Consider the following 24,410-nt stretch of genomic DNA (forward strand, 5'->3'; position numbering starts at 1 on the left):
TTTTAGGAAAGCAAATGGCCCAGAATCTGTCTCACAATAATAATATTAATTGGTTTTTGAGGAAAATAAATGGCGCAGTTTCTGTCTCACATATCGGAGGACACCTGAACCGCGCCGTAATGGAAGGGTAAAGGAGGGAGTGAAAGAAGAAAGGAAGAGAGAGGTGCCGTAGTGGAGGGCTCCGGAATAATTTCGACCACCTGGGGATCTTTAACGTGCACTGACATCGCGCAGCACATGGGCGCCTTAGTGTTTTGCTAAGGCGCCCGTGTGCTGGGCGACGTCAGTGATTGAAAATCGAAAATTGTTTTTTTTTGGGGAAAGAAAATGGCGCGGTATCTTTATCACAAATCGGCGGACCAAATGAACGCCGGCGGTCCACTAGTTTTGATTGATGGGCACACTAAACCACGCCGTAAGAGAAAGGATAAAGGAGGAAATGAAAGAAGAAAACAACAAACGGGAAATTGAAAACTTGTTTTTTAGGAAAGCAAATGGCCCAGAATCTGTCTCACAATATTAATATTAATTGGTTTTTGAGGAAAATAAATGGCGCAGCTTCTGTCTCACATATCGGAGGACACCTGAACCGCGCCGTAAGGGAAGGGTAAAGGAGGGAGTGAAAGAAGAAAGGAAGAGAGAGGTGCCGTAGTGGAGGGCTCCGGAATAATTTCGACCACCTGGGGATTTTTAACGTGCACTGACATCGTGCAGCACATGGGCGCCTTAGTGTTTTGCTAAGGCGCCCGTGTGCTGGGCGACGTCAGTGATTGAAAATCGAAAATTGTTTTTTTTTGGGGAAAGAAAATGGCGCGGTATCTTTATCACAAATCGGCGGACCAAATGAACGCCGGCGGTCCTCTAGTTTTGATTGATGGGCACACTAAACCGCGCCGTAAGAGAAAGGGTAAAGGAGGAAATGAAAGAAGAAAACAACAAACGGGAAATTGAAAATTTGTTTTTTAGGAAAGCAAATGGCCCAGAATCTGTCTCACAATAATAATATTAATTGGTTTTTGAGGAAAATAAATGGCGCAGTTTCTGTCTCACATATCGGAGGACACCTGAACCGCGCCGTAAGGGAAGGGATGGAGGGAGTGAAAGAAGAAAGGAAGAAAGAGGTGCCGTAGTGGAGTGCTCCGGAATAATTTCGTCCACCTGGGAATATTTAACGTGCACTGACATCGTGCAGCACATGGGCGATTCGACAACGAATCGCAACCCGCCGCGGTGGCTCAGTGGTTAGGGCGCTCGACTACTGATCCGGAGTTCCCGGGTTCGAACCCGACCGCGGCGGCTGCGTTTTTATGGAGGAAAAACGCTAAGGCGCCCGTGTGCTGTGCGATGTCAGTGCACGTTAAAGATCCCCAGGTGGTCGAAATTATTCCGGAGCTCTCCACTACGGCACCTCATTCTTCCCTTCTTTCACTCCCTCCCTTATCCCTTCCCTTACGGCGCGGTTCAGGTGTCCAACGATAGATGAGACAGATACTGCGCCATTTCCTTTCTCCCAAAACCAATTATTATTATTATTATAACGAATCGCACAATACCATTCTAAAACGCCTAGCCGACCTCAAGCCAGGTGGACGTGCGTACATATACTTTGAAGCCTTCCTAGAAAAAAAGAACGGTATATATCACCAACAGGAACAAGGCAACAGGCAGTAATTAGTATGCTCCTTTTGGACATTCTTTTATACGGTGTATCATGATTACGGAGAAGTAAACACCACGAAATTGAAAGCTTAAGAAATTCAAGACATGACAGAAGCCAGTGATGTTTTCTGGAACTATTTTATTGGTAGCGCTTCGCTGTTGCCGTGTCACGAAAGAAATATGGTAAATTCAAGTCGAGGGTCAAATTCTGGAGAAAAGATCAGGCATTGCTTGCTATATTGTACGAATCATCCTCCCTAGATGTAGGATGCATTACGAGAATTAAATTGAGAGCGCCGGAGTGTGAGGTAATAAACACTTTCCACGACGCTTAAATTAAGGATCTCGTGCTTCATACCATAAAGAAAGGTCCATAGGTGGAACGGAGAACGCAAGTGGCGCTTGTCTGCTACTTATCGCATGTGTGTTTAGCCATTGGTATTTGTCTAAACAAGCTAGGAATTTAACTAGGCGAAGCATAGGTGGAAAGTGATTCTAGATTTAACGACCCGTTGCATTTCAACGCCAGAGTCAAAGACAAACCCATCAATGTGGTCCACCTTGCGAACTTCGCTGCGTACCCATCTGCTTCCCAGACACTGCCCGAGGGTTTCAAAAGTCCTACGGATTGGATAAAGAATTGAATGAAGAAGTCAGTGAATAAGAAAGGAATAAAAATGAGTATATCAATCAAAATAGGCGGATAAATAATAAGTGCTCTATCTTCCAGTACGTTCAAGACTACCAGATCGAAAGCAAGCTTCAACGCTTGCAGTTTTGAGGTCTAATTCTAATGAATATTATTCTCGTTAAATATTAAAAATATTGCAATATTGCAGTATTTCTGCGCGCGGACCTTGATAGTCATTGAGAGATATCCCCAAGAGGCACCGCAATTAGCGTCCAATCAAGCGAGAGATGTCGTCGACCCCGCGCCGGCAGCAAGCTGTGCCTTGAAGCGGTCCGTCAGCCAGCGCACTCCGGCCACGCGGTCGAAGGCACCGTACACGTTCGTGGGGCAATCGTCGTGGATGTCTTCGTAATCCACGTCAAAGAGGGCGAAGCTGACGCGTGGTTGGACGCTGTGCACTAGGACCGCCTGCATAAGTGCGCGCCGCCAGATTAGAGACCACACGAACATGAAACATCAAGCCAAGCTACCCGCCGCGGCGGTTCAGTGGTTAGGGCGCTCGGCTATCGATCCGGAGTACCCGGGTTCGAACCCGAACCGGCGGCCGTTTGCTGTGCTATGTCAGGGCACGTTACCACTATGATATCTGATACGTGATTTAATATCTGCTGCGGGTCCTTGGACCCAAGATATTAAATTTATTTTTGGAATATGGCGGACTGGCTGACTGATGTTGCCCAGATGAAGAAGGAAAAGGAAAGTGCACGGGCCTGCCTACTGGCTCAAGCCGAATCACGCTCGCTGCCGCGTGCAGAAAGTTGCATGGGTAAAGCATATGAGAGTAAAGAGAGAAAGGAAAGACGCGCCGCTCTAATATGCCCCCTGGCCGATCCCGGAGGCAGTGCAATACCGGGCCGACCCCTGCCACAGTGCTTCAAGCCAAGCAGACCGCCATTATCCAAAAATAGGTTTACTATCTTAGGCCCAAGAAGCCGCTGCAGATATTAAATCAGGTATCAGATATCATGGTGGCGGTGTGCTTGGCTCCATTGAAGCGTTCTGGCACTTGTCGGCCCAGTATTGCACTGCCTCCGGGATCGGCCCGGGGCATTTATCGCGCGCCGTTTCTTTATATCTTTGCTATCCTATCATTTAGCTCTCCTACTTTCAGCACGCGTTTCGGCTTGAGCCAGTAGGCAGGCCCGTGCACTTTCCTTTCCTCTCTTCCTATCAGCAACAGCAGCTGCAGTTTCTGCTAATGCTGCTCTTGCTGATAGGAAGAAATATCTGCTACGAGTCCAAGGATCCGCCACAGATATGAAATCAGGTGTCAGAGGGATATAGAAGCAGCAGCAGTAAAGATCCCCAGGTGGTTGAAATTATTCTGGGGCCCTCCAGTATGGCACCTCTTTCTTCCTTTGTTCTTTCTGTCCCTCCTTTATCCCTTCCCTTATGGCACGGTTGAGGTGTCCAACGATATATGAGACAGATACTGCGCCATTTCCTTTCCCCAAAACCAATTATTATTATTATTATTATTATTATTATTATTATTATTATTATTATTATTATTATTATTATTATTATTATTATTATTATTATTTTCAAGAGCCCGCCGCGGTGGCTCAGTGGTCAATAATTTATTATTATTTTTTATAATATATATAATTATATTATATTATATAATTATACATAATTATAATGTAATTATACTATTGTAATTATTATTATTATTATTAACAATTGGTTTTTGGGGAAAGGAAATGGCGTAGTATCTGTCTCATATAACGTTGGACACCTTAACCGCGCCGTAATGGAAGGGCTAAATGAGGGAGTGAAAGAATAAAGAAATAATAATAATAATTGTTTTTTTTGGGAAGGAAATGGTGCAGTATCTGTCTCATATATCGTTGGACACCTGAACCGCGCCGTAAGGGAAGAGATAAAGGAGGGAGTGAAAGAAGAAAGGAAGAATAGGTGCCGTAGTGGAGGGTTCCGGAATAATTTCGACCACCTGGGGATCTTTAACGTGCACTGACATCGCACAGCACACGGGCGCCTTAGCGTTTTTCCTCCATAAAAACGCAGCCGCCGCGGTCGGGTTCGAACCCGGAAAAAGAATAAAGGAAGAAAGAGGTGCCGTATTGGAGGACTCCGGAATAAGTTCGACCACCTGGAAACCTTTAACGTGCACTGACATCGAACTTTGGTGAGCCTCTGTGCATTCCTCGAACACACGAGCTTGACGTCCCGTCTGTTCTCCGTCAGGTAGTTACACGCAGTGACCGAACGCTCCGCGAGTTCTACCTTGAGCGATTAATAACTGGACACCCCACTCCAGTTGTAGCCAACACAGTGCTGTGTGCGCGTTTTTTTTTAATTCCTCTAAATTGAACTAATCACACGCACAACCTGGACACATTTCTTACTGTGTAAATAGTTTGTACATATTACTCCTCCCCTATCCTCTCTTCATGTCCCCTCAACTCTTTCAGTTCATTTCTCCATTCTGCCTGCTATCCTTTATTTCCGCTGCCCCAGCTCAGGTGCTTCAGTATCGATGGCAGGTGCCGGGGCTAGCAAATATCTTTTCCTTCCTTTTTACTATAATTTTAACAAAAAAAACCACTACCACCACAACCACTGACATCCTACAGCACACGGGCGCCATAGCGTTTTGCCTCCATAAAAACGCAGTCGCCGCGGTCGGGTTCGAACCCGGGAACTCCGTATCAGTAGCCGAGTGCCCTAAACACTGAGCCACCGCGGCGGGTCAGTGGTTAAGGTGCTCCGGAGTACCCGGACTTGAACCCGACCGTGGCGGCAGCGTCTCGATGGAGGCGAAACGCAAAGGCGCCCGTGTGCTGTGGATGTCAGTGCACGTTAAAGATCCCGAGGTGGTCGAAATTATTCCGGAGGCCTCCACTAAGGCAACTCTTTCTGCCTTCTCTCAGTCCTTCCTTTATCCCTTCCCTTACGGCGCGTTTCAGGTGTCCGCCGATATGCTAGATACTGAGCCATTTCCCTTTATCAAAAACCAATATCCCAACTTTCAAGCCAACCTAGAGTGACAGATTGATGTCATGAAGTATACCGCGCATTTACGTTACTCTATGCCCACAGTTGGAGATAGAAGTTGCTTCATTAGGACGGACTACTTTTCTTGATAACATTAGGCGTATTTAATTGATCTATTAATTCATTTATCTCTTGATCTCGGCTTATTTATAACTGCGCGCCATTCGTAGAAGTTTCCCGCTTCCTTCAAATCAGAATATTCCTGAGCAGGCTGCCATTTTTACTGAGGGCAAAAGCTGATTTGATAGGCAATAGAAGTTCGCGAATAATTGAAAGGCTTAAGTAAAACGAAAGCTGCTCCCGTAGAAGGGCATTGTCGGCTTTCGGCGTGGCGCGACAGCCAGAGACAGCGGAGGTTGGATCCATCGCCACACAAGGTCAACAGGAACACTGCAAACCCAGCTACGCTATAAAGCAATTCCTGGCTCAAACGCATCTCTGGGACGAGCTCCTCATGCTAACTGTCCCAAAACGAAACAGCCTAACCGCTCAGGTTTTAGAAAACATGGTTTCACGCTATTGGATACCGAACGCGTTGCCACAGTGATTAGTCCCTCGAAAGACAGCCATATCTAAACAATATATTAAACGCTATAAGGCTCATTATTGATATTAAACATCAGGCACACGCACAGGCGTAAGCGCTGGTGGATTCGTGCGCTGTCCTGTATGTGCTTTACAAAACACCACTGAAAAGACGAAGATAACACGTGTGATTTTTATGGTTCTCAAAAACGGATACAAATATTTATCGATCCCGACGATGTCTGTAAGTGCTAGGTGTGCGCACAATTTGACGATCTCAGAAATTCCTGGTGAACCACAAGACAGTGCAATGATAGAAGACTTCCTGGAAATGTAAAAGCCTGCTCTCTCATCTGGTGTGCGTAGTATTTCACTGAAAATTTATAATATGCCAAATTCTAGCTGCACACAGAAAGATGGAAGCATTTGTATTCGCTCAGCATTTAGGTGCCCAGTCTTGCGCACGTATTGATAAAAGCGTTTCCGTGCAAATTAGACGTCCTAATATGGCGCGACTTAAGTTTTCTTTATACATCCATCGACATTCACTGGTTTTTTATGCGCAGTAAAGTAGCCGTGCCGTGAGGTGAAGGTCAGGTAGCGTTCCCTGTGACTTAGCTGTTTCGGTACACACGAAAGATAGTTCTCTCCATCGTTAGCAGTTTGGTGGAATGCATAACATACCGTACCGCAGGCATAAGCTACTCCCGCTCTGAACTGCGCAGGGACTATGCCGGAAAGTGCTTTTTTCTTGCTCTTCCTTGTTCTTTGATCGTGGCTGCCGGAACGTGGCTTCATTACTTGCCATCAGCAATTTTTCTTTTCTTGCGTCTGCCGATCACAAGAACTTCAGAAATGCGTGGTTGCTGTCTGCGGTGGTCGGAGCCCTCCACTACCGCACCGCTTTCTTCCTTTCTCCTCTCAGTCCTTCCTTAGTTTTGGCTACGCGACACGACGGCGAGACCACTCTGGAACACTTTTCGATGAGCGACACTCTTGCCGACGTTTAGGGTCCTCTTACTGAATAGTCGCGGCCGTGAATGGCAAGCATTCCTAATCCGAAGTGCGTCCAACGCCCGTATTGTAATCGCTGCCTTCCAATTTAGTTCTTTTAGCGGGCAGGAGGTGACCCGATAGCTGTTTAGCTTTGGCTTGGTTTATGGGGGCTTGACGTCCCAAAGCGACTCAGGCTATGAGGGACGCCGTAGTGGACAGCTCCGGAAATTTCGACCACCTGGGGTCCTTTAACGTGCGCTGACATCCCACAGTACATGCGGCTCTATAGAATTCCAGCTCCACCAAAATGCGACCGCCATGGCCGGTATCGAACCCACGCCTTTCGTGTCACCAGCCGAGAGCCATAACCACTGAGCCGCTGCGGCGAACCAATAGTTTAAATTTATATGCTCTCCTAATATGCCATAAACAACACGTGACACTATTTTCACTAGCGCTCCATATACCTCTGTTGGTAATGACTGCTTGGCCAGTACAAAAATTCAGCGACATGCAGGTGTGTGTGTTTGGTTCATATTAATATTCTACTGCCCGTATGTGCTGCACACACCTTCTTCGTTATGGTCTGCAGGCTGTCGAAGGTGAAGGTGAGTGGCTTCTCTTTGTTGAACGTGTAATTAATGAAATGGCCTTCATCAACAGCCGTGATATCGTCACGGTAGTCGGGGTGGTCGCAAACCTGAAAAAAGAAAAGTGAATATGTACGCATGCAGTCATGCAGTCAATGAATACGAATGTCGATTTAATGCAGTGTAAAATTCCACCCTTTCTTATTTCGAATATGCATTGATTGAGGGAGCCTATATACTGACGATGGTTCACTGATAAAAGAGAACACTTCAAGAAAATCCCAATTAAGATTCTTCTTCACATTTAGCAGTATGCGAGCTCCTCGCTTATCATGTCTGTTATTACGCCTTGGTTAGCAGTCTTTCTTGCACCTACAGGCAGACAACAGATTGGTTTAGAACTTTAAACTTCAGAAAACCTCCCCGCCCCACCCCTACCCCCCCTCCACACACATACATACATCACACATGCCATACGACACTCAAAAGTAGAGGCTAGTGAGAGCACTTACCTGGGCGTAGCTGCCCAGTTCACTCACGATGTTTACGCGGCAGGGGCTGCCCGGCGCAAAGTCCGAGTCCTGATCCGCTTTCACGGGCGCGTACCAGAAGCCCTTGAGTGAGAAGGACACCGACACCGGGATGCTCAGGTTCAGGTAGCCCCGCTCGGAGAGTAGTTCGACTACGTCACGCTGCGCAGGGTGCCGAGGCATGAGCCGCAGTCGGTATGGCGAGTATCCGCAGGAAAAGAGATGAAGAAAGATGTAATTATTAGAGCGCAGTATTGATACCGCTTGAAATACGTGTTCTAATGACGCTACATCATGCTTACACTGTTTGAGAAGCCGCATAACTTACCATTTTAGTGCAAACATTTAGCTGCCTGTAGGTAGCGCAAAGGCTTTTAGAGTTTACTAACGAAGAGCGTGGACTCGTAATCGGGTGAAAAAGTTTAGCAAGATGGCTACCAACAAAAACACAATGGAATAATAAATAAAAACCGCTAAACTAAAGGGCGAACAGACAAAAGGCGTACGTTGATTAAATTCAGACAGGCAGAACAGAGCTACAATTATGGGACCTGATATGTGGCGCAAGTTTTTATCTTCCGTTATCAAGAACGAAGGGTACTTTTCTTGTGCGCATAAAATACCAGTAATGAACTTGATACACTGACTTCGTGTAGAGACCACCGAAAATCGTGATCAGTGTTGAGTGTTTAGGAAACACAGGTGCAACTGTGAAAACAGCGCTTCGCTTTTTCTCACGAGTGCTTATTAAATATTCGCATAAGTAGCGAATATTCACAAAAAATATTCGGTTTGTATTAGATCCGGTGGTTCTCTAACTAATCAATTCGTCCCATTCTTATTCGATTCAGTTTTTAGCTAAACTAGTCGTATTGATTTGATTTGGGAAAAAATACTATTCGCACACCCCTACAAAAATAAATACGGGCACCAACACTATCGGCTGTTTCCGCGTGGAAACTGCGGTGACGTGCTGAGAGGTTCTTTGCACGGATCTCTGAAGCCAGGTTACAGTGCCATTCATTTCGAACCACTAATCACGGAATTCTTTTCGGTCTTCACGTCACGAGTTTCAGTCGAGTGCAGAGTGAAGCAGGCGGCCCCAATTATTTGGGCAGACACAAAGCTGTGTTAGTCACGCGACACGTTCTGGCAAGAGCCCTCACAATGGGGTGCTCGAAGCGCGTGTACTTGTGGTCCCACGTGGTAGGCCCCGTAATTCGGCACGGGATGTTGAGTCCGTGCGTTTCCCTGAGATGCGTCGTCGCAACCAGCATGTCCACTTTGAAGCCCCTGTGCAAAAGTTATGAAAAGGAGAAGGATATTGACAGCTATGAAGCGATGATTGCGTGGGGACTAGTTGGTATTCCACAGACAGCAAAATTCGCTGAATAGAGAGAGTAGTATGGACTACTGGGTTAGTTAGTTGAACGTGGTGGATGGATTTTGGAAACAGAGCGAAGCTGAGAAAAAGAGGAGGATGAGAAGCAAAATGGCACTGTCTAGTGTCTCGTGTTTGTCTTCGCTCCCAAGCGTTGAGATATTTCCAAGGGAACGATAGAGATCCAGCGGTCTGTACTGATGTGTTCTCTTGGCAATTTTTTGCTGTAAATTAATATTTACAATGAATAGCTACCAATTTAACCCAACAAGAAGTTCTTAGAGAATCGAAGCACACACACATTCAGAGGCTAGGCTTAAATGTCTGGTGTCGTGTTTGTCGGGGACAGCAACCGAAGGCCAGGTGGGCGGAAAACCGAACGCGGTTTATTCCATCACAGCTTGTAGTGATCAATGTGAAACATCTTACATAGATGTAGAAATGAAACTTTTTGACTGCAAAAATGATGGCAAGTGGTTCCTTTTCTAGCTGACTGTATTTTTTCTCAGCGTCATTTAATGTGCGCGACGCATAAGCGACCGGGCGAGGGCTTCCATCGTCCGCAACATGAGAAAGTACTGCACCCACGCCGTACTGGGAAGCGTCACAAGCCACTTGCAAAAGCTTATCGGGGTCGTAATGCGCCAGTATCGCGGATGACGCCAACGCATTTTTGACTTCCTCGAACGCCACTTGGCACGATGCATCCCAGCGCCATGGATGATCGCGACGCAGCAGTTTGCAAAGAGGACTGGCCAGAGTAGACAATCGTGGAACAAACTTCCCGTAGTAATTTACGACGCCCAGAAACGGCTGCAGCTGCTGCTTGCTTGTGGGCGCGGGAGCTTTCGTCAAGGCTTCTATCTTCTCTGGCGTTGTGCTGACACCTGCTGCGCTGATAACATGACCAAGATAGCGCAGTTCTTTTTGAAAGAACGAACACTTTTCTTTCTTTACTCGAACCCCGCGCTCCGTCAACCGCTTTAGGACAGCTTCCAGATTTGCAAAATGCTCGTCTGCCGTCCTTCCAGTGATGAGAACGTCATCCAAATAGCAGCTGACGCCTTTCAGGTCTTTCAACATTGTGTCCATAATTCTTTGGAAAATGGATGGTGCCGATGAAACTCCGAACGGTAGTCTGTTTACCGCAAGAAGTCCTTTATATGTATTGAGTGTCAAGTACTCTCTTGACGACTCCGACACCACCACCTGATGATAGGCTCTGTTGAGATCAATCTTAGAAAATTCTTGGCCCCCTGCGAGCGCCGCAAACAACTCATCGACTCTCGGCAGTGGGCACCGGTCAGTTTCAAGACAAGGATTTAGGGTGGTCTTGTAATCACCGCATAGTCTTATGCCACCGTCCCTCTTTACTACTGGTACAACCGGTGTGGCATAGCTGCTCGTCGCAACTGGTGAAATGACTCCCATGCCTTCCAGCTTAATAAGCTCGGCCTCTACCGCAGGTTGTAATGCAAAGGGCACACTTCTTGCCTTCAGAAACTTCGGCACGCTACCATCTTTTAGCGACAACTCTGCTCTTCTGAAATTTTTCCCAGTTCGTCATTAAACAAATTCTGGTATCTGTCTATAAGTGCGCGTAGTCTGGCAGTTTGACTCGAACAAGCAGAACCATCTGACCTGGAAATAGCGTTGAGCTTGAAGATACTGCTCCAATTGAGTCGGATGGCTTGCAACCATTGTCGACCTAGCAGCGGAAGTCCCTTTTCTTTCGTGATGTAGAGAGGCAGCTGGGCTCTCTGCTCTCCGTACTGCACGGCCACGTGAGCGACTCCAACAGGCTGGACTATGGCTCCCTGGAATGTCCGCAGCTTCAGCGTCGTTGACATGACCTTGATTGCGGTAAACATCTGCCGAAACTGATATAAAGACATGACGGACACAGTAGCCCCTGTATCGAGCTCTATGATCCATGGCCGCCCTTCCAGGTGCACAGAAATTTTTATCGGAGCTAGACCAGGCGAAATAATTTCCTGCATGCTCACAGAAGCTTGAACGGGAACCAACATCTTCATCGAGTTTCGCCGCGCTCCCTTCGTCTTTTGCTGCTTGTTAGCTTGGCACACCCTTTGAATGTGTCCTTTCTTATCACATTTGAAACAGGTGGCTGCTATGTGCGGACACAGTCGGCTTGCATGCTTCGCCGACCCGCAGCGATAGCAATTTCGCTGCGTCATATCGCTTTCCCCAACGGCTCTGACCTTGTGAACGTCCGGAACGCCCGTATCGAAGGCGTGCGCTTCTGCTACGCTCTTTTTCGCTGCTTCCATGGCTAGCGCTCGTTGCACGGCTTTTTGAAAAGTTAGCTTGTTATCCTGCGTGAATAACACTCGCTGTATATCTTCTCTGCCCAAACCGCAAACAAAACGGTCTCGCAGCGACTGATCTAGTGCGGATTCAAAGTCACATGTTTATTATACCCTTTAAGGGTATAATAAATGATGATGACATGTCTGTGCCAATTTCCGCAACTGTGCAACATATTCCGAAATCGATTCAGTCTGGAGTTGCGCTCTCCTGTGAAATTTCGCGCGTTCACTAATTACCGACGGCTTCGGTGACAAGTGGTCGCCTAGAAGTTTCTTTAGCACGTCGAAACTTTTAGCTGACGGCAACTCCAGCGCTGTCAATGACTTGAGGAGACTGTACGTCTTTGGGCCTACGAGACTCAAAAAAGCATGTACCTTGTCGTCCTCGGGGATACGGTTGACCAGAAGAAACGACGCTAAGCGTTCCTCGTACGACGGCCAGTCGCTCGTAGACTCGTCGAAGGGCTCGATGTGTCCCAGTCGACCCACGAGTTGAGTCACTGCTCCCGCCGCTGCCGAACCATGCGTTGCCATGTCGGCTTGCTGTAGAACTGGTCAGAATCCCATCCTCCTCGCCAAATGTCGTGTTTGTCGGGGACAGCAACCGAAGGCCAGGTGGGCGGAAAACCGAACGTGGTTTATTCCATCACAGCTTGTAGTGGAATCCCCCCCGGTGGCCGAACAGCGCGGCTTATCTTATAGCCAGCTCTCGCGATCGTCGCGCCGCCGCTATCGCTCTAGCCGCGACGATTACACAACATCTGGCTTGTTCTTCGCTCAGTGTGAGCGTCCTCTAGTGGGCCGTCTAGATATCACCGTCAGTCAGCTACTGACAGGTGCTGAGGATCGTGCTATTCTGGGTTGGTGAGATTCGCATCTTGATAGCGCACAGAGACACTGACAGGCAAAACAAAAGGAATACAATCCGCAAATTTTCGACAATGATGCCTGTTAATGGAACACTTTCCTGGTCAAAAATTCACAAGGGTAGAAGTTCGGGTGAGCTGGTTCTTCACGGTATGGGAGCTCACAGCCCGAAAGGAACACAAAAACAAAACCCAGGCACAGCAGCGCTGTGTGTCCGGTTCTCCGCACTTTTTAATTCACGCTGTGACGACCGTTATCATTAAAAGAAGTCTATGTTCAAGTGAAAGTCCCGGCTTACATCGTAACCAAAAAAATCTCTCGTTCTCTTCTTGGCCAAGCTTAATGGAGCGGCATGCACTGACAGTTTGGAGGTGTCAGGTACCGTGACCCAGAGGAATTTGGCACATGTGGAGCTCAGTTGAGTGCCCTCATAGAAATTGGATGCTGGGTAAAACTTTCTGAATCTCCTCTGTGCGAAGATAGAAGGTAACAGGTATGGTAGTATTTTGTCACTGGAGAGACACAGGAAAAGAATACATTGCAAGAAGCACTCAGGCGCAGTAGAGGTCCTGTCAAACTCTTGAGGGTTCGCCCACTGGCTACCTCATCTTTTCATATGATTGAATGGTTGAACTATTGCCCAGTGCAAGAAATATTCTGCAATATATCATTGATTATAATGGATTTCCACTTTCTGATGCAGAACTCCAGGATCCGATGTACCCTGCAATAGGTGGGCGTTGAGAAATCTGCGCCTCGTGAGTTTCTGTGGGACCTATCGCAATCTTATACGTGGGTACTCTGGCACTACTCTCTCATTGCGATAAGCCCGCCCTAGTTGGGATCGAACACAAACGTTCGCTCAGAGACCATGCTTCATAGCCACTGAGCCGCCGCGGCAGATGAAACACATCACCTAGTAGCTAGTGGTCCTACAGCTGTGGACAGAATAATCCAAAGACTTCAGCTGCAAGTGAATTTCCGCGTATCTCTTCGCTCTCACGTCTTAGTCATGTTTCGCGCTATAATGTGCCGACCTTTGGAGTGAAGCTCACATGACAACGTCGTTGATGAGGTCAATCTCCGCCTGTGTCTGCCGCGGCGTCATTCTTACGCCAAACACGATTCCACCCAGGAGGTGCGGGGTCTCGGCGTCTCTCGTCCTCTGGATGTGCCTGAGAAGCTAGAAAAAGGTGTGTTTCGAATGTGCATTGATGTTCGTTATTAGATGCAACGCACGAGATGCTGCAGTTGCGTTCACTTCAAAGGACACCGAGTACAAATGGTAGTTGGCGTTAACAAGTCACAAAAAAAAACGAAAACGAAAGAGAGGTGTTGGCATCACCGGCGGATTTAGTAATTTAGTAAGTAAAATTCGTGCGTGAACACGAATTTCTTGCTTGGATTCCAAAGGCGACGGAACACTGCCACAAACTTCAAGGCGTTGGCAACCTGTCTTTCTGGTAAGGAGGACGTCAGGAGTGTGAATGACTGGCGGGAAGATTTTTAATAGCGGTTTTCTCGGCGATAAGCGTGTCTTTCGCTGCCGTATAAACGGTCACCTAGCCAGAAAGTGCACGGGAATCAATTTTCGCTGAGAACAGTAATAGAATATAGATCTGCTCATCGTCTCTTAAACGAATGAATATGCGTAGCAGGCATTGCGGCTATGAGACACGTCATGGGAACTAAAAAGTAAAGAGTTTTGTTCCCCTCTGTGAACGGTGAAGGAAACGTATTCTCATTATTTACTTATATCTTAAATTTGAAGTACCTATAGCGCTAGAGGAACCACAAGAAGCAGATACAGACTCGACGAACTTTATCGAAGCCAGTCATAAAGACTTCTGAGGAAAACACATCGGGTGTCCACGCGTTTCGCGAGCCCATTTACATCAGTTTACGCACTTAAGCATAATTTTTGCTTGCTTTCCGCTACTCTACATTAAAGCGAGTCGTTTACTAATCATGTGTTACTCTTCTATTTTTACAATTTTATTTTTACACAAAAGGGCTTTGTACGGTGCCAATTTCTTGGTTGGCATCGGCGCAGTGGAACTTTAAAACTGAAACCTCCAGTTTTCACCTGAATGACTTTCCAGTGGTAATGCTTTTCATGATGGGAGGCTGTGAGGCACTTTCGGTATTGTGCGCTGTGGGGGCATGCGACGCACATGCACACACATTACTTGGCACAGGCTCTCGGCAGGGTGCCCACTCCAGCGATGGTCACGTACATTCACCTCCGGACACGAGTGTCTCTGGAGTGTCCAGATTTCAGGTGCGCACGCTTGGTGCAAACACAGAGGATAGCTCGAAGCGGCCAAATACGCGGTGCACTAACATTGAATAGATCCAGGGTAGCCTTGATGTTAACCTCGGCAGGAGACGGGGACGTCTTGGCGTCGAGCACTCCGAAGTGGAAGATCCCGTGTTGCTGGAATAGAGCCAGCAGTTCCGTTCCGTTAGAGCCATCCAGCGCTTCTCGGGCCTCCTTAGCGTATCTGCACATGAAACCAAGACGTGCACAATGCGCGGGACAAGTTAGAAAAGCTACAGACAATGAGAGAAATAGCCGCTGTTCAAGCTTTTACGCCGTTAAGTTTCACTTAAGATTTGCCACTCCAAAGCTTAGCTTAGTTACCATCCAGTATCGAGAAGCGCCCGACTACCAGGAGCAGGAGGGTTTCCAGAGGAAGCAGGTACCTGGTGTTACTAGGCATTGTGCGCATAGTCTCTGGGCACAGTCTGGGCATAGTCTGGGCAAAACAGTCTCTCGGTTGTCTGACCTCGACAATGCTGACCGGTTCTTTCTCATGAGCGACGAGCAGAATATTGCGCCTCCCATTTTATATGAAAGCCATCCTATATATTGGCTAAGTGACTTGTTGCGCCGCTGCTGTGCTTTGACAGAAGAGGGAAATTTGTTGCAGGCAGGAAATTCGAGGTTGTGTGCCATATTACCCCAAGCAGCACAGGTAATCGGCCGAATATTGGAAATATATTGGCAATGGTCGGTCCTACAAAGGACAAGAGTGAAACCAGCCAATTCCAATATTGGGCCCATTACCTGTGCTGCTAGGGAAACTAAGAGCAGGTAGATGGACACAGTTACTTCGTATGTACCCGGACATCGGATATCGCAATACAGGGGTGATTCAAATCATCTTTTGGTTAAGAAAAATTTGAAGCTTGAAAATAAATAGCGTGGTTGCACCGTTCCTTGGCAGAAAAATACCAAATAGGAATAACCGCGAATTCGGTATTGGCGTTTTTTTTTAACTTGCCGTTAGCGTCAACTACTGTTAACTTAGCAACAGAGGACGTGAAACTGCGTACAAAAGCTAGCAAATACTTTTATAAAGACACTGTTAGCTCTGTTCGGAGATCTGCAGCGACTTCTACAGTGAGCATAAAAAGACTCGTGAACAATGCTAGCACAATAAAACTCAGACAGGTGGGGGAAAGTGTGTAGTTCAAATGCAAATGCCACCAGAGACTATGACAAGCAAGAGTTTATGCCATGGGAAGGATTACAGTTAACACAGACCTTAGTTCGGTCAGACGGCTCGCGAGGAAACCTCTATAAACCAGGCTCAAACGAGACACCACCACATTTCTAGCGCAAACGCTGAGAGACATATAAAGGGTGTTTCACTTAAGACTTTACAATATTTTGTAAGAAATAGGCATTGAGTTAGACGACAGCTTTTTCGTCACAGCATAGTCAGCGGTGCAGTACATCGGAATAAAGCTAGGACGTGCTAACTAGCAGGTTGGGTATTGAAAGGCGTGTAGCCCACCGTATGTAATATCGATATAATTTTTTAGAATCTCGAAAACCGGGTTACCCTTAGCGCTATGGCCCAACCAATTTTGCCTACATCGCGCAAAAATACATGCGCTTCCGAGAAGCTTGCAGGCAAAGCAACCTTGCCAGTGCACGTAACTCGTCGAAATAGCCAATTATGGATATTACTTACGGTGGTATACACGCCTTTCAATAATTAGAGAGCCTAAAAGCAACAGTTAAAGACATAGCTATGTAATATTAGTTAACCAGCCTACTAGTTAGCACGTCTAATCTGTATTCGGATGTACTACAGCGCTGACTATGCTATGCCGAAAAACCTATCGTCTAACTCAAAAACCGATTTTACAAAAATGTGTAAAATCTTAGGTGAAACACCCTGTATATGTAAGCGGCCAATAAACGGCTAGAATTTAAGTGCCCATATTTTGTCACCACTTGCCGTTTATTTCAAAGCTTTTGCTCTAACGCCCTCTTCCCCTTCCACCCCACTATTTTGGGGCCTATTGTTGAGGCAGAAACACAGGCTCTCTTGTGTTGACCTGTCCTGCCTTTTGCTCGCATTTCCTCATCCCATTCACCCCACATTCTTCGACGATTTGCTGAAAGACATTGTTGTCGTAGAATGTCTTTTGCGAATGGCTTAAAGGCATTGCAGTCGCAGAATGTGCACTTGTGAACAGAGCGCGCAATCGTCAACTAGCCAATCAATACAAATGGTTAGAGAGAGATAGATTGCGGACGCGAAATCAAGCGCAAGTGGCAGTCATGAACATTCAGGTTCACTCTTAATGTATATGAAGGCTATAACGAAAATGGTGCACTTGCCCGAACTCGAAGGCGACGCCAAACTCCGACCCTGCCCTCTCGGTCGCCCGCCGCATGAAGTTGGTGAGCCGTTCGCTGGGCTCCGTGCCCAGGTTGTCACGCTCCCGATATCCTATGGCTTCGTAGAAGATGATGGAACAGTAGCCGATTGGGGGTAGCACGATCCAGTTGGAAAGGCCGTCGGCGCCCAAGGTGCATAGGACGGGCATTGGGTCGCAGATCACGTCGGCTGAGAGGGTGAGGAGGGAAAGACGGAGATGACGGTACAGAGCGAATACAAGTGACAGCTTTAGGCTGGTTGCTTGCGAATGAAAACAATGCAAGGAACGAAACACGGTGCAGTAACGCTAACATTAGAACCACTCAGTGCATGCTAAAATGTTCAGAACGTACGAGCAGACCTGAAGGACGCCGACAAAGAAGGAGGCGGTTGAGGAGAGAGAGCACAGGACGGTAGGAATGAATCTGCCTTAAAGGCAGAGAAAAATTAAGGAAAATGAAGGAGGACTAGGATTTTATCAATACACGTGGTTTAGAGGAGTAAGAGCAAAAACAGGTTTTATTAAATTAATTTTAAATTTGTGCGGTAATAGTCCCCATTGGTTTCGGCTGGCGCTCTTAGCCCAGGACGCCTTTGGCGCGCTTACTCAAATAGCCGTTGCTAATTTGGCGGGTTCAAGCTCGGCAAAGCAGCCTGCTACAGAGATAATGTGTGGTTAGGGACGGGCGGTTGGTTGTTGCATCGGTGGTTTTCGCGATGTGCCGCAGTTGATGCAACTGCGCATGAGTGGGCAACCTTGATGGGCAATATTTGTTTAAATCAAGCACAGTTTAATTCAAGCATTTATCACTGTCAGTCGCTGGCTTGAGCATTTGGGTCCTTGCATTTCACTGCTACCTTCTCGACATCTCGACTGAAACTAACAAGTAAATATGCAGAGCAACCCTCACCACGCTGCAAGAGGTGCAGAAGCCTGTCACAGGGACCGTGCCGCAGCTATGGCATTGTGTCTTAGCGGTGCCCGAGTGCTTTAAGCACCTTCGTCATATGGCGGAGGGGCTGGGTTCGGTCCCCACTGCTGTCATCCAATCATTGGTTTTAAGCTTATTAAAAGCTTGCTCCCTCCCCTGGTGCTTTTTTTGTGAATCAAATGACTCGGAAAAGGTGTCTTGCTGACACAGCTGCTTAGGTAGGTCAATGAATCGTTACGCCATCGAACAGATCAAATTCACTGCGTGCGGTAAAGCCTAACTGTGGCCCACTTACATAACTACTGTCAGCTCACATAGTACAAGGAGATTTCAAGCTACCGGCTTCTTTCTTAAGCCATCCGAATAGGAATGGTGAGCATCGGGTCACAGAAAGTTTGTACCCGTTTCAGCTAACCGCTGCCAGTGGGAGTAGAGTCCAGCAACTTTTGAAGCCTCCCCATTGCCCTCAATATCGTATCCTGTTTTATCGCACTGAGAGTCTGCAGCACTATTAACCAACTAATCCGAATTGAGTACGAATGGAGAGATGGGCGAACTGATACAAAATTATGCAAAAAAACTAAGCGCAAAATGAACTGGTAGGGGACAAATATAGCATAAACCGAATTTTTTTATTCGACCTCCACCCGGCTTTGTGTATTTTTGCTTTTTGTATACGCTCTTGTTTCATTTATCGCTAATTTATTTAACAGCACGAAGAATAAAAAAAGCTGCATGCAGCGGCAGTTGCAACGGGAAACAAAAACAGACTAGCCTTCCGAATACAAACATGTGAAATGTACATATACTATTAAGGTAAGAAAAATTCAGTCCTTTTAACAGCGCCAGACAACGCGAGTGGTTCACAGGCAACGACTACATGGACTATATCGAACGTTTTGCAACAAAATTTCGCCTTCGACAAAATGAAATTGCTTTACAAAACACCATAGAAGATTTCAGTCTGCATGCTTAAATGGAAGATTTAATGATGGCAAGACGACTGGAATCTTATGTCGCCGTTTGATCCTCCTTAATTCTGATTTTAACAGTGCACAATGAAGACGACACACTAGAACAGGGGCAGGACCGAAAACCAACAAGCCCAAGCTGCTGTTCTGGCTAACCACCCTCATTAACTGTGAGCGCTGTCCTCAACAGCGCTCTTAGCAACTGACGGCAATTTCGGCAATCTCCGTCTTGTTATTGGACTGGCCGCGGCACAGCCAACGGTAGTAAACTGGCTGAGGCTTCGGCTACTTCATCATTTACAATGTTTCTGAAGTGTAATGTCATTTCTGAACGTAAACAAAATTTTCTTTTGTACGGTACTTTGTGATCGAAGGATTTGCTGGCGCTTGTTTTTAGTGCCCCCTGAAGTGCGCAGGTGGTGGAAAGGTTTCGTTAGGAACACGTATCTGTGTCACTGACGTTTGTTGCATCGCAGCGGCGCCCGCTGTTTCAGGCGGAGAACCCTCCTCGACGTGGTACGTGCCAAGTGACGGGCGGCTTGGAATTGTGACAAGTCGGATCCGTATTGCTCCAGAATCCCTGCGGAAAAGAACGCAGGGACGGGATGTCCCGCCCATAAATAAGAGGGAGGATCATCAGAAGAAGAGGAGAAGTCGTCTATGCTCAGTCGCAACCCATCATGCTGCAAAGAAATACTGGAATTCCGTAGCAGTGCGAAAAACATGACCATAGCGTCTGGTTGATTTATTTATTCAAAATGCGTTTGCTTCAGTGTGCACTTTCAAAATATTCAAACAAGGGGCGCTTAAAATAGAAGGAAAATTTTTCAGGAACATACCTCCACGCTACGGTGGACGTTATTTAGAAATCACGCTAATTAGCTAGACGATTAAATTAAATTTACTAAGCTTTTAAATTAACGCGGGGTGGTGGTCAATGCCAGTGGTCATTTCGTAGCCACTGTTACGTTTTTGGTCGATTCGAAGAACGATGAGCAAGCAGTGACATTGTGTTTCTTAGGATCTCGGCAGCAAAGCGAATAGGCCCAATATTGCAAATATATTGGCAAAGGACTAGAATTGAACCACCCTCTCTCCCCTATTTCCAATATTGGGCCGATTACCTATGCTGCTTGGGGAATCCCTTTATTCCATCGCGGGAGCCGGGCAGGAAAAGCACATTCAGTGCTCCGTCCTGGCGCGTATATTTCCCCGGATATCAGGGTTTGCTACGCGTCATCATGAGCAAGAAAACACAACGAGACGTTCGGAGTGACAGAGGGTGTTGTCAGCAGAAGAACATAACACCATGCACAGGACTATGACAAATCAATTTTGAAGCGATAGCAGACTGTGAAATTGATATTTTAGTCGCAGCATTGCATTGATATCCTTTTCGATAACGGTTTTTTGTGCTGAACTGATTCTTCCCCAGCGATGAGTGGCACGTGCTGCTTACAATTCCTTTTTTTTTCCCTTTGACTGGGGCTTCCGAAGAGGGGAGAGGAAGGCGGGGGGGGGGGGGGGGTGTTGCTTGTTTTATGTTTTTCGAAAGCGACTTGTTTAAATTGCGTGTTTTAGCAATAAGCCCCATTTGTGAGTCAGCGCTTGTCTGCGTCGTTCTATTTTCGTAACTCGTGTTCCTTTTGCGCTATTTTTTTTGTCATGAGCTTTACTACGCCATGTAAAACCGATTTCGCCGTGCCTGGCACAGCCCTCGACTGCGCATGCGCCACGCAACAGATGCAAGAAATATTCGAGGGCTGCCTAAAAATCAGCTGGCACGCACTTTCAATAATTAAAAAAACTGGCATACATGCCAGGAATCGAACCAAAGCCTTTGAAATTCGAGACGTTGACGCTTCAGCTCCGCCACGATGTTTTAATATGAACAAAGACGCGTCTGACGAATGGACAGGTTTGTTAGAAACGTATCTCCGAAATCAATACTTAGGCGTACGTGGGTAATTATATGAGCATGGAAATTACAGGTGCCTTATTTAAGCGAGTAGCATTCGTTTCCAGTAAAATTACTCCGTGCTTGGCGTGCGGTCGCAGCACCATCCTGTAGCAACAACTGAAACCCCCCTTCACCATGCACGGCGCTGGCCCGGCAGATGGCGCGCGTATCTTCTGAGTAAGCGGCTTCCCTGAATGCTGATGTCCCATCTAATCAGTGGGTGCTCTACCTCGAGAGAACTCTGTCGCGTTTGACTTAAGGAGGAGCTTAAGCGTCTGCGAATTTTTTGAAACAAAGAGAAAGTAGTTTTCAAAAAGTCTGCAGGGTGGGACAAGCCACTAATTTTTTTCCGCAAAAAAAAAATTGAAACCGAGCGCATGAGACGCGCCGCTAGCTCTGCACCAAAGCCACACCGCAGGCAACGTGATGCAAATAATATGGCGCGAAATGCACGCTAATATAGAGCGGCATGTATTTGCTGTTGCCTCATCGGTCTCAAAGATAACTGTCGCGTAGATTGTTTTTTCTGTCGCTATGCGAAGATGTAGAAGAAAGCCATGCCGCCGGTAGGAACGTCAACAGGACGTCAACAGGATGTCAACAGGACGTCATCAGGACACGCTGCCTTTGCAATAACTTCCTGCTAGCCTGATGTGTTGCACTGCTGTTTAGGGCAAGAAAAAGCAACACACTTAATTGATATGCTCTGCTTTTTGGATGATTTTTCCTTCATTTCGAAAACTGACGTTGCATCGGCTTGTCCACGGCTTCGATTTCGCAGCTAGCCCTAAGCAGCTGATTTATCTAATTGAAAGGTTCCTTAATGGATTAAATTATTAGGCACTTAACTAGGATGGTTTTATATTAAGCGACGTCTGCAGTAGCTGCAACTTTCTTCCGTGATATTTTTCCCGATTATTTTGATTTCCTTAATTTTCAGAAATTTTTAAGGTTTTTGCTGAAACGCCCGCTACGTGAGACACGCACGAGAAAATTAATCGGGAATGCCGGAAGGTGCTATTTTACTTTATTTTTTGCAGCAAATAAAGCACCCCCAGTGATTTGGGGCCCCAAATTCGTTTTCTCCCGCTATTCCACTGCTTGCTTACTGCCGTTCATATGATTGCCGATTTCAGAACGATAGTTGTTGATACGAGCTTTTGCAGATTGACGAATGTCTGGCTTTTTGTCGTATGCTGTAGCCCGAAATCTGCAGTTAGAATTAATAGAATTAAACATTCAGTATAATAGGTCTCCCATGCAATGAGTTCATAGTCGTAAAAAGGCGAGAGAGGCGACAAACCTCTGTGCAAACACTTTGAATAGTCGGCAACTACCAGAGTTGCAACAGCTACGCGTAATGCTTTAATATGGTATGCTTGACGTCACGTTGTAACCAACTATTGCAGGCTCGAGGCAATAGTGAATGCCACCGCATGTACGCGGTGCCATGTTCGCACCTCGCCAGATGAAGAAGTAGGCCAGAAACATGCAGCCGAAAACGCTCAGGGCGAAGAGAGCGATAATAACCTGCCGGGTGTTCTCGTGGGCAGACCTGCAAGCAGCCAGAAAGAAGGGAAGAAAAAAAGGGCGCTTCGGACATTGCGTTGTGGGCGTTGCAAGGAAACGAAGGATAGTCGGCGCGTCTAATATCAGCAGCAGGTTCTGTTGAGGCAGTCTCGACGTGGAGGCACGGACGTATATTAAGGCAAAAGCCGTTACAGGCTCATGACTCGCCAGCGGGGATGTTCGCACAAAAGTGTCACACCATAGCTGTCTGTCAAACGTGGGAAGGTGTTCACCGAGATTTCGAGATCTGAGAGCTACGGGGTCCTTTCCTCAAAAACCATTCTTTTCCTCAAAACACATGATTTCGCATTCCTCCATGTAAGCAGACAAGTGTCCTCCCAGTTATTTCATAATTAGCAAGTGGTTAATGAATAATCAGATAATTGGCAATCATTCAATTATTAATTCGTTAATTGTGAATTGGTAATTGATTAAATAATAAATGAGTAGTTAGTTAACAATACTAGTGGTTGGTGTACAATATCGCAACTGGGAACTCTGTATACGATAATGCACTGCGCAGGCACAAGGCGCCAGCAGACAATGCCCCTGTGCTTCAGCCTACCGCGTATGCATGTGACGTCACTGAGCGGTGCCACTATCGTTTGAGAGGAGCGCACCCCAGGCAATCTTGCCAGGCACCTCTTGAACGCCGATCTGGAAGGGTGCCGCCTGAACGCTTTCCTGTGTCTCCAGCAACCAAGCGTGCACGCGATGAACATCAGCGAAAGTGTCGTGTCTTGAAGCGAACAATTGTGTAGCCATTGATAAACATCTTCACCACACATCAGAGCCACAAGCAGCAACACTGCTCTAATGGCTTTCATCTCACCTTACTTTAGGTCAAGCAAACTGCCCCCCCCCCCCCCCCTCTAAATGTTTCGTCATTTCGGTATAGTGACGCCCTTTCCTATAAGCCAGTGGGATTTATCCTGTTAGGCGACGTTACTTCTCTACAGGTAATCAGTGAATTATATAACCTACAACACATTTCTTTTCCCATGAAGCTTCTTAGGTTATCGCAGTGAAACCACAATTTCCGCGCATTTAGTAGGGACACATAATATTGAGCACATTGAGCTGGTCCTAAAGTTTTGTACCTTTGCGCCATGCCACTAATATCTTGGTTTCTTCCATGGTGACAGAACATCTATAAGGGATCCAGGACCGTTGCTTATAAGGGAAGAGTTGGTTCAGCAGTGAGGTACACAAGACATTCGGATTCAAGCGTCGCCTAAAATGGCGCTTCCAGGAAAGAACACTGCTCGTTGAAGACCCCCCACCACCACACACACTTTTGTATGTCCTCTATTCGGCGCATTACAGCACTACAGCCCTCTTGCTTCGATTTCGCTTTCAGCAGGCGACTTTCTAGCTTATATTGATAGCTTGACTCTTATGCTTAGGTCCTATGTTGGCGAGAATCACCCTCTGCTAATTTTCAGGCCTCGCCTGGCGTCACACGATGGGCATAAAAATGCAATGCTTTTGAAGCAAGAACACAGACGGAACACACGATGAGTTTGTTCCTTCGCGTCATTATTTGCGCATCTACTGCGTCTGTACTATAGACAAGTTTCCAGCTGTTACAAGTTACAGTCAAAACCGATGGGAGCGTTTCCGGGCGCTGCATAGTTACGAATGACTTCGGAATAGACCAACTAGCCTGAACGCAAGCTTTACTTAACGTTACTTCACTTAAAGCTCTCTTC

The 24,410-nt window shown here is 46.8% G+C and overlaps 1 protein-coding gene across 1 annotated transcript; it reads right to left on the reverse strand.

Moving 5' to 3' along the window:
* Positions 1 to 1,762: 1,762 nt before the first annotated feature.
* On the reverse strand, positions 1,763 to 23,809 carry LOC144101629 (uncharacterized). The gene is made up of 10 exons (XM_077634771.1): positions 23,799 to 23,809; positions 22,590 to 22,684; positions 19,630 to 19,749; positions 17,227 to 17,455; positions 14,932 to 15,091; positions 13,643 to 13,770; positions 9,176 to 9,302; positions 7,992 to 8,171; positions 7,461 to 7,589; positions 1,763 to 2,758 (listed from the first exon to the last, which is right to left on the reverse strand). Exons 1-10 carry the CDS (start codon positions 23,807 to 23,809, stop codon positions 2,567 to 2,569), a joined length of 1,371 nt encoding a protein of 456 aa, XP_077490897.1. The 3' UTR covers positions 1,763 to 2,566.
* Positions 23,810 to 24,410: the final 601 nt, after the last annotated feature.

The sequence above is a fragment of the Amblyomma americanum genome, chromosome 8, assembly GCF_052857255.1.
Source record: "Amblyomma americanum isolate KBUSLIRL-KWMA chromosome 8, ASM5285725v1, whole genome shotgun sequence".
Lineage (NCBI taxonomy): Eukaryota > Metazoa > Arthropoda > Arachnida > Ixodida > Ixodidae > Amblyomma > Amblyomma americanum.

Coding starts and splice junctions, on each gene's coding strand:
- LOC144101629 (XM_077634771.1), bottom strand. Junction 15,092..17,226: donor GGCGTCGCCTTCGAGTTCGG/GCAAGTGCACCA, acceptor TTTCATGTGCAG/ATACGCTAAGGAGGCCCGAG. Junction 13,771..14,931: donor CTACCCTGGATCTATTCAAT/GTTAGTGCACCG, acceptor ACCTTTTTCTAG/CTTCTCAGGCACATCCAGAG.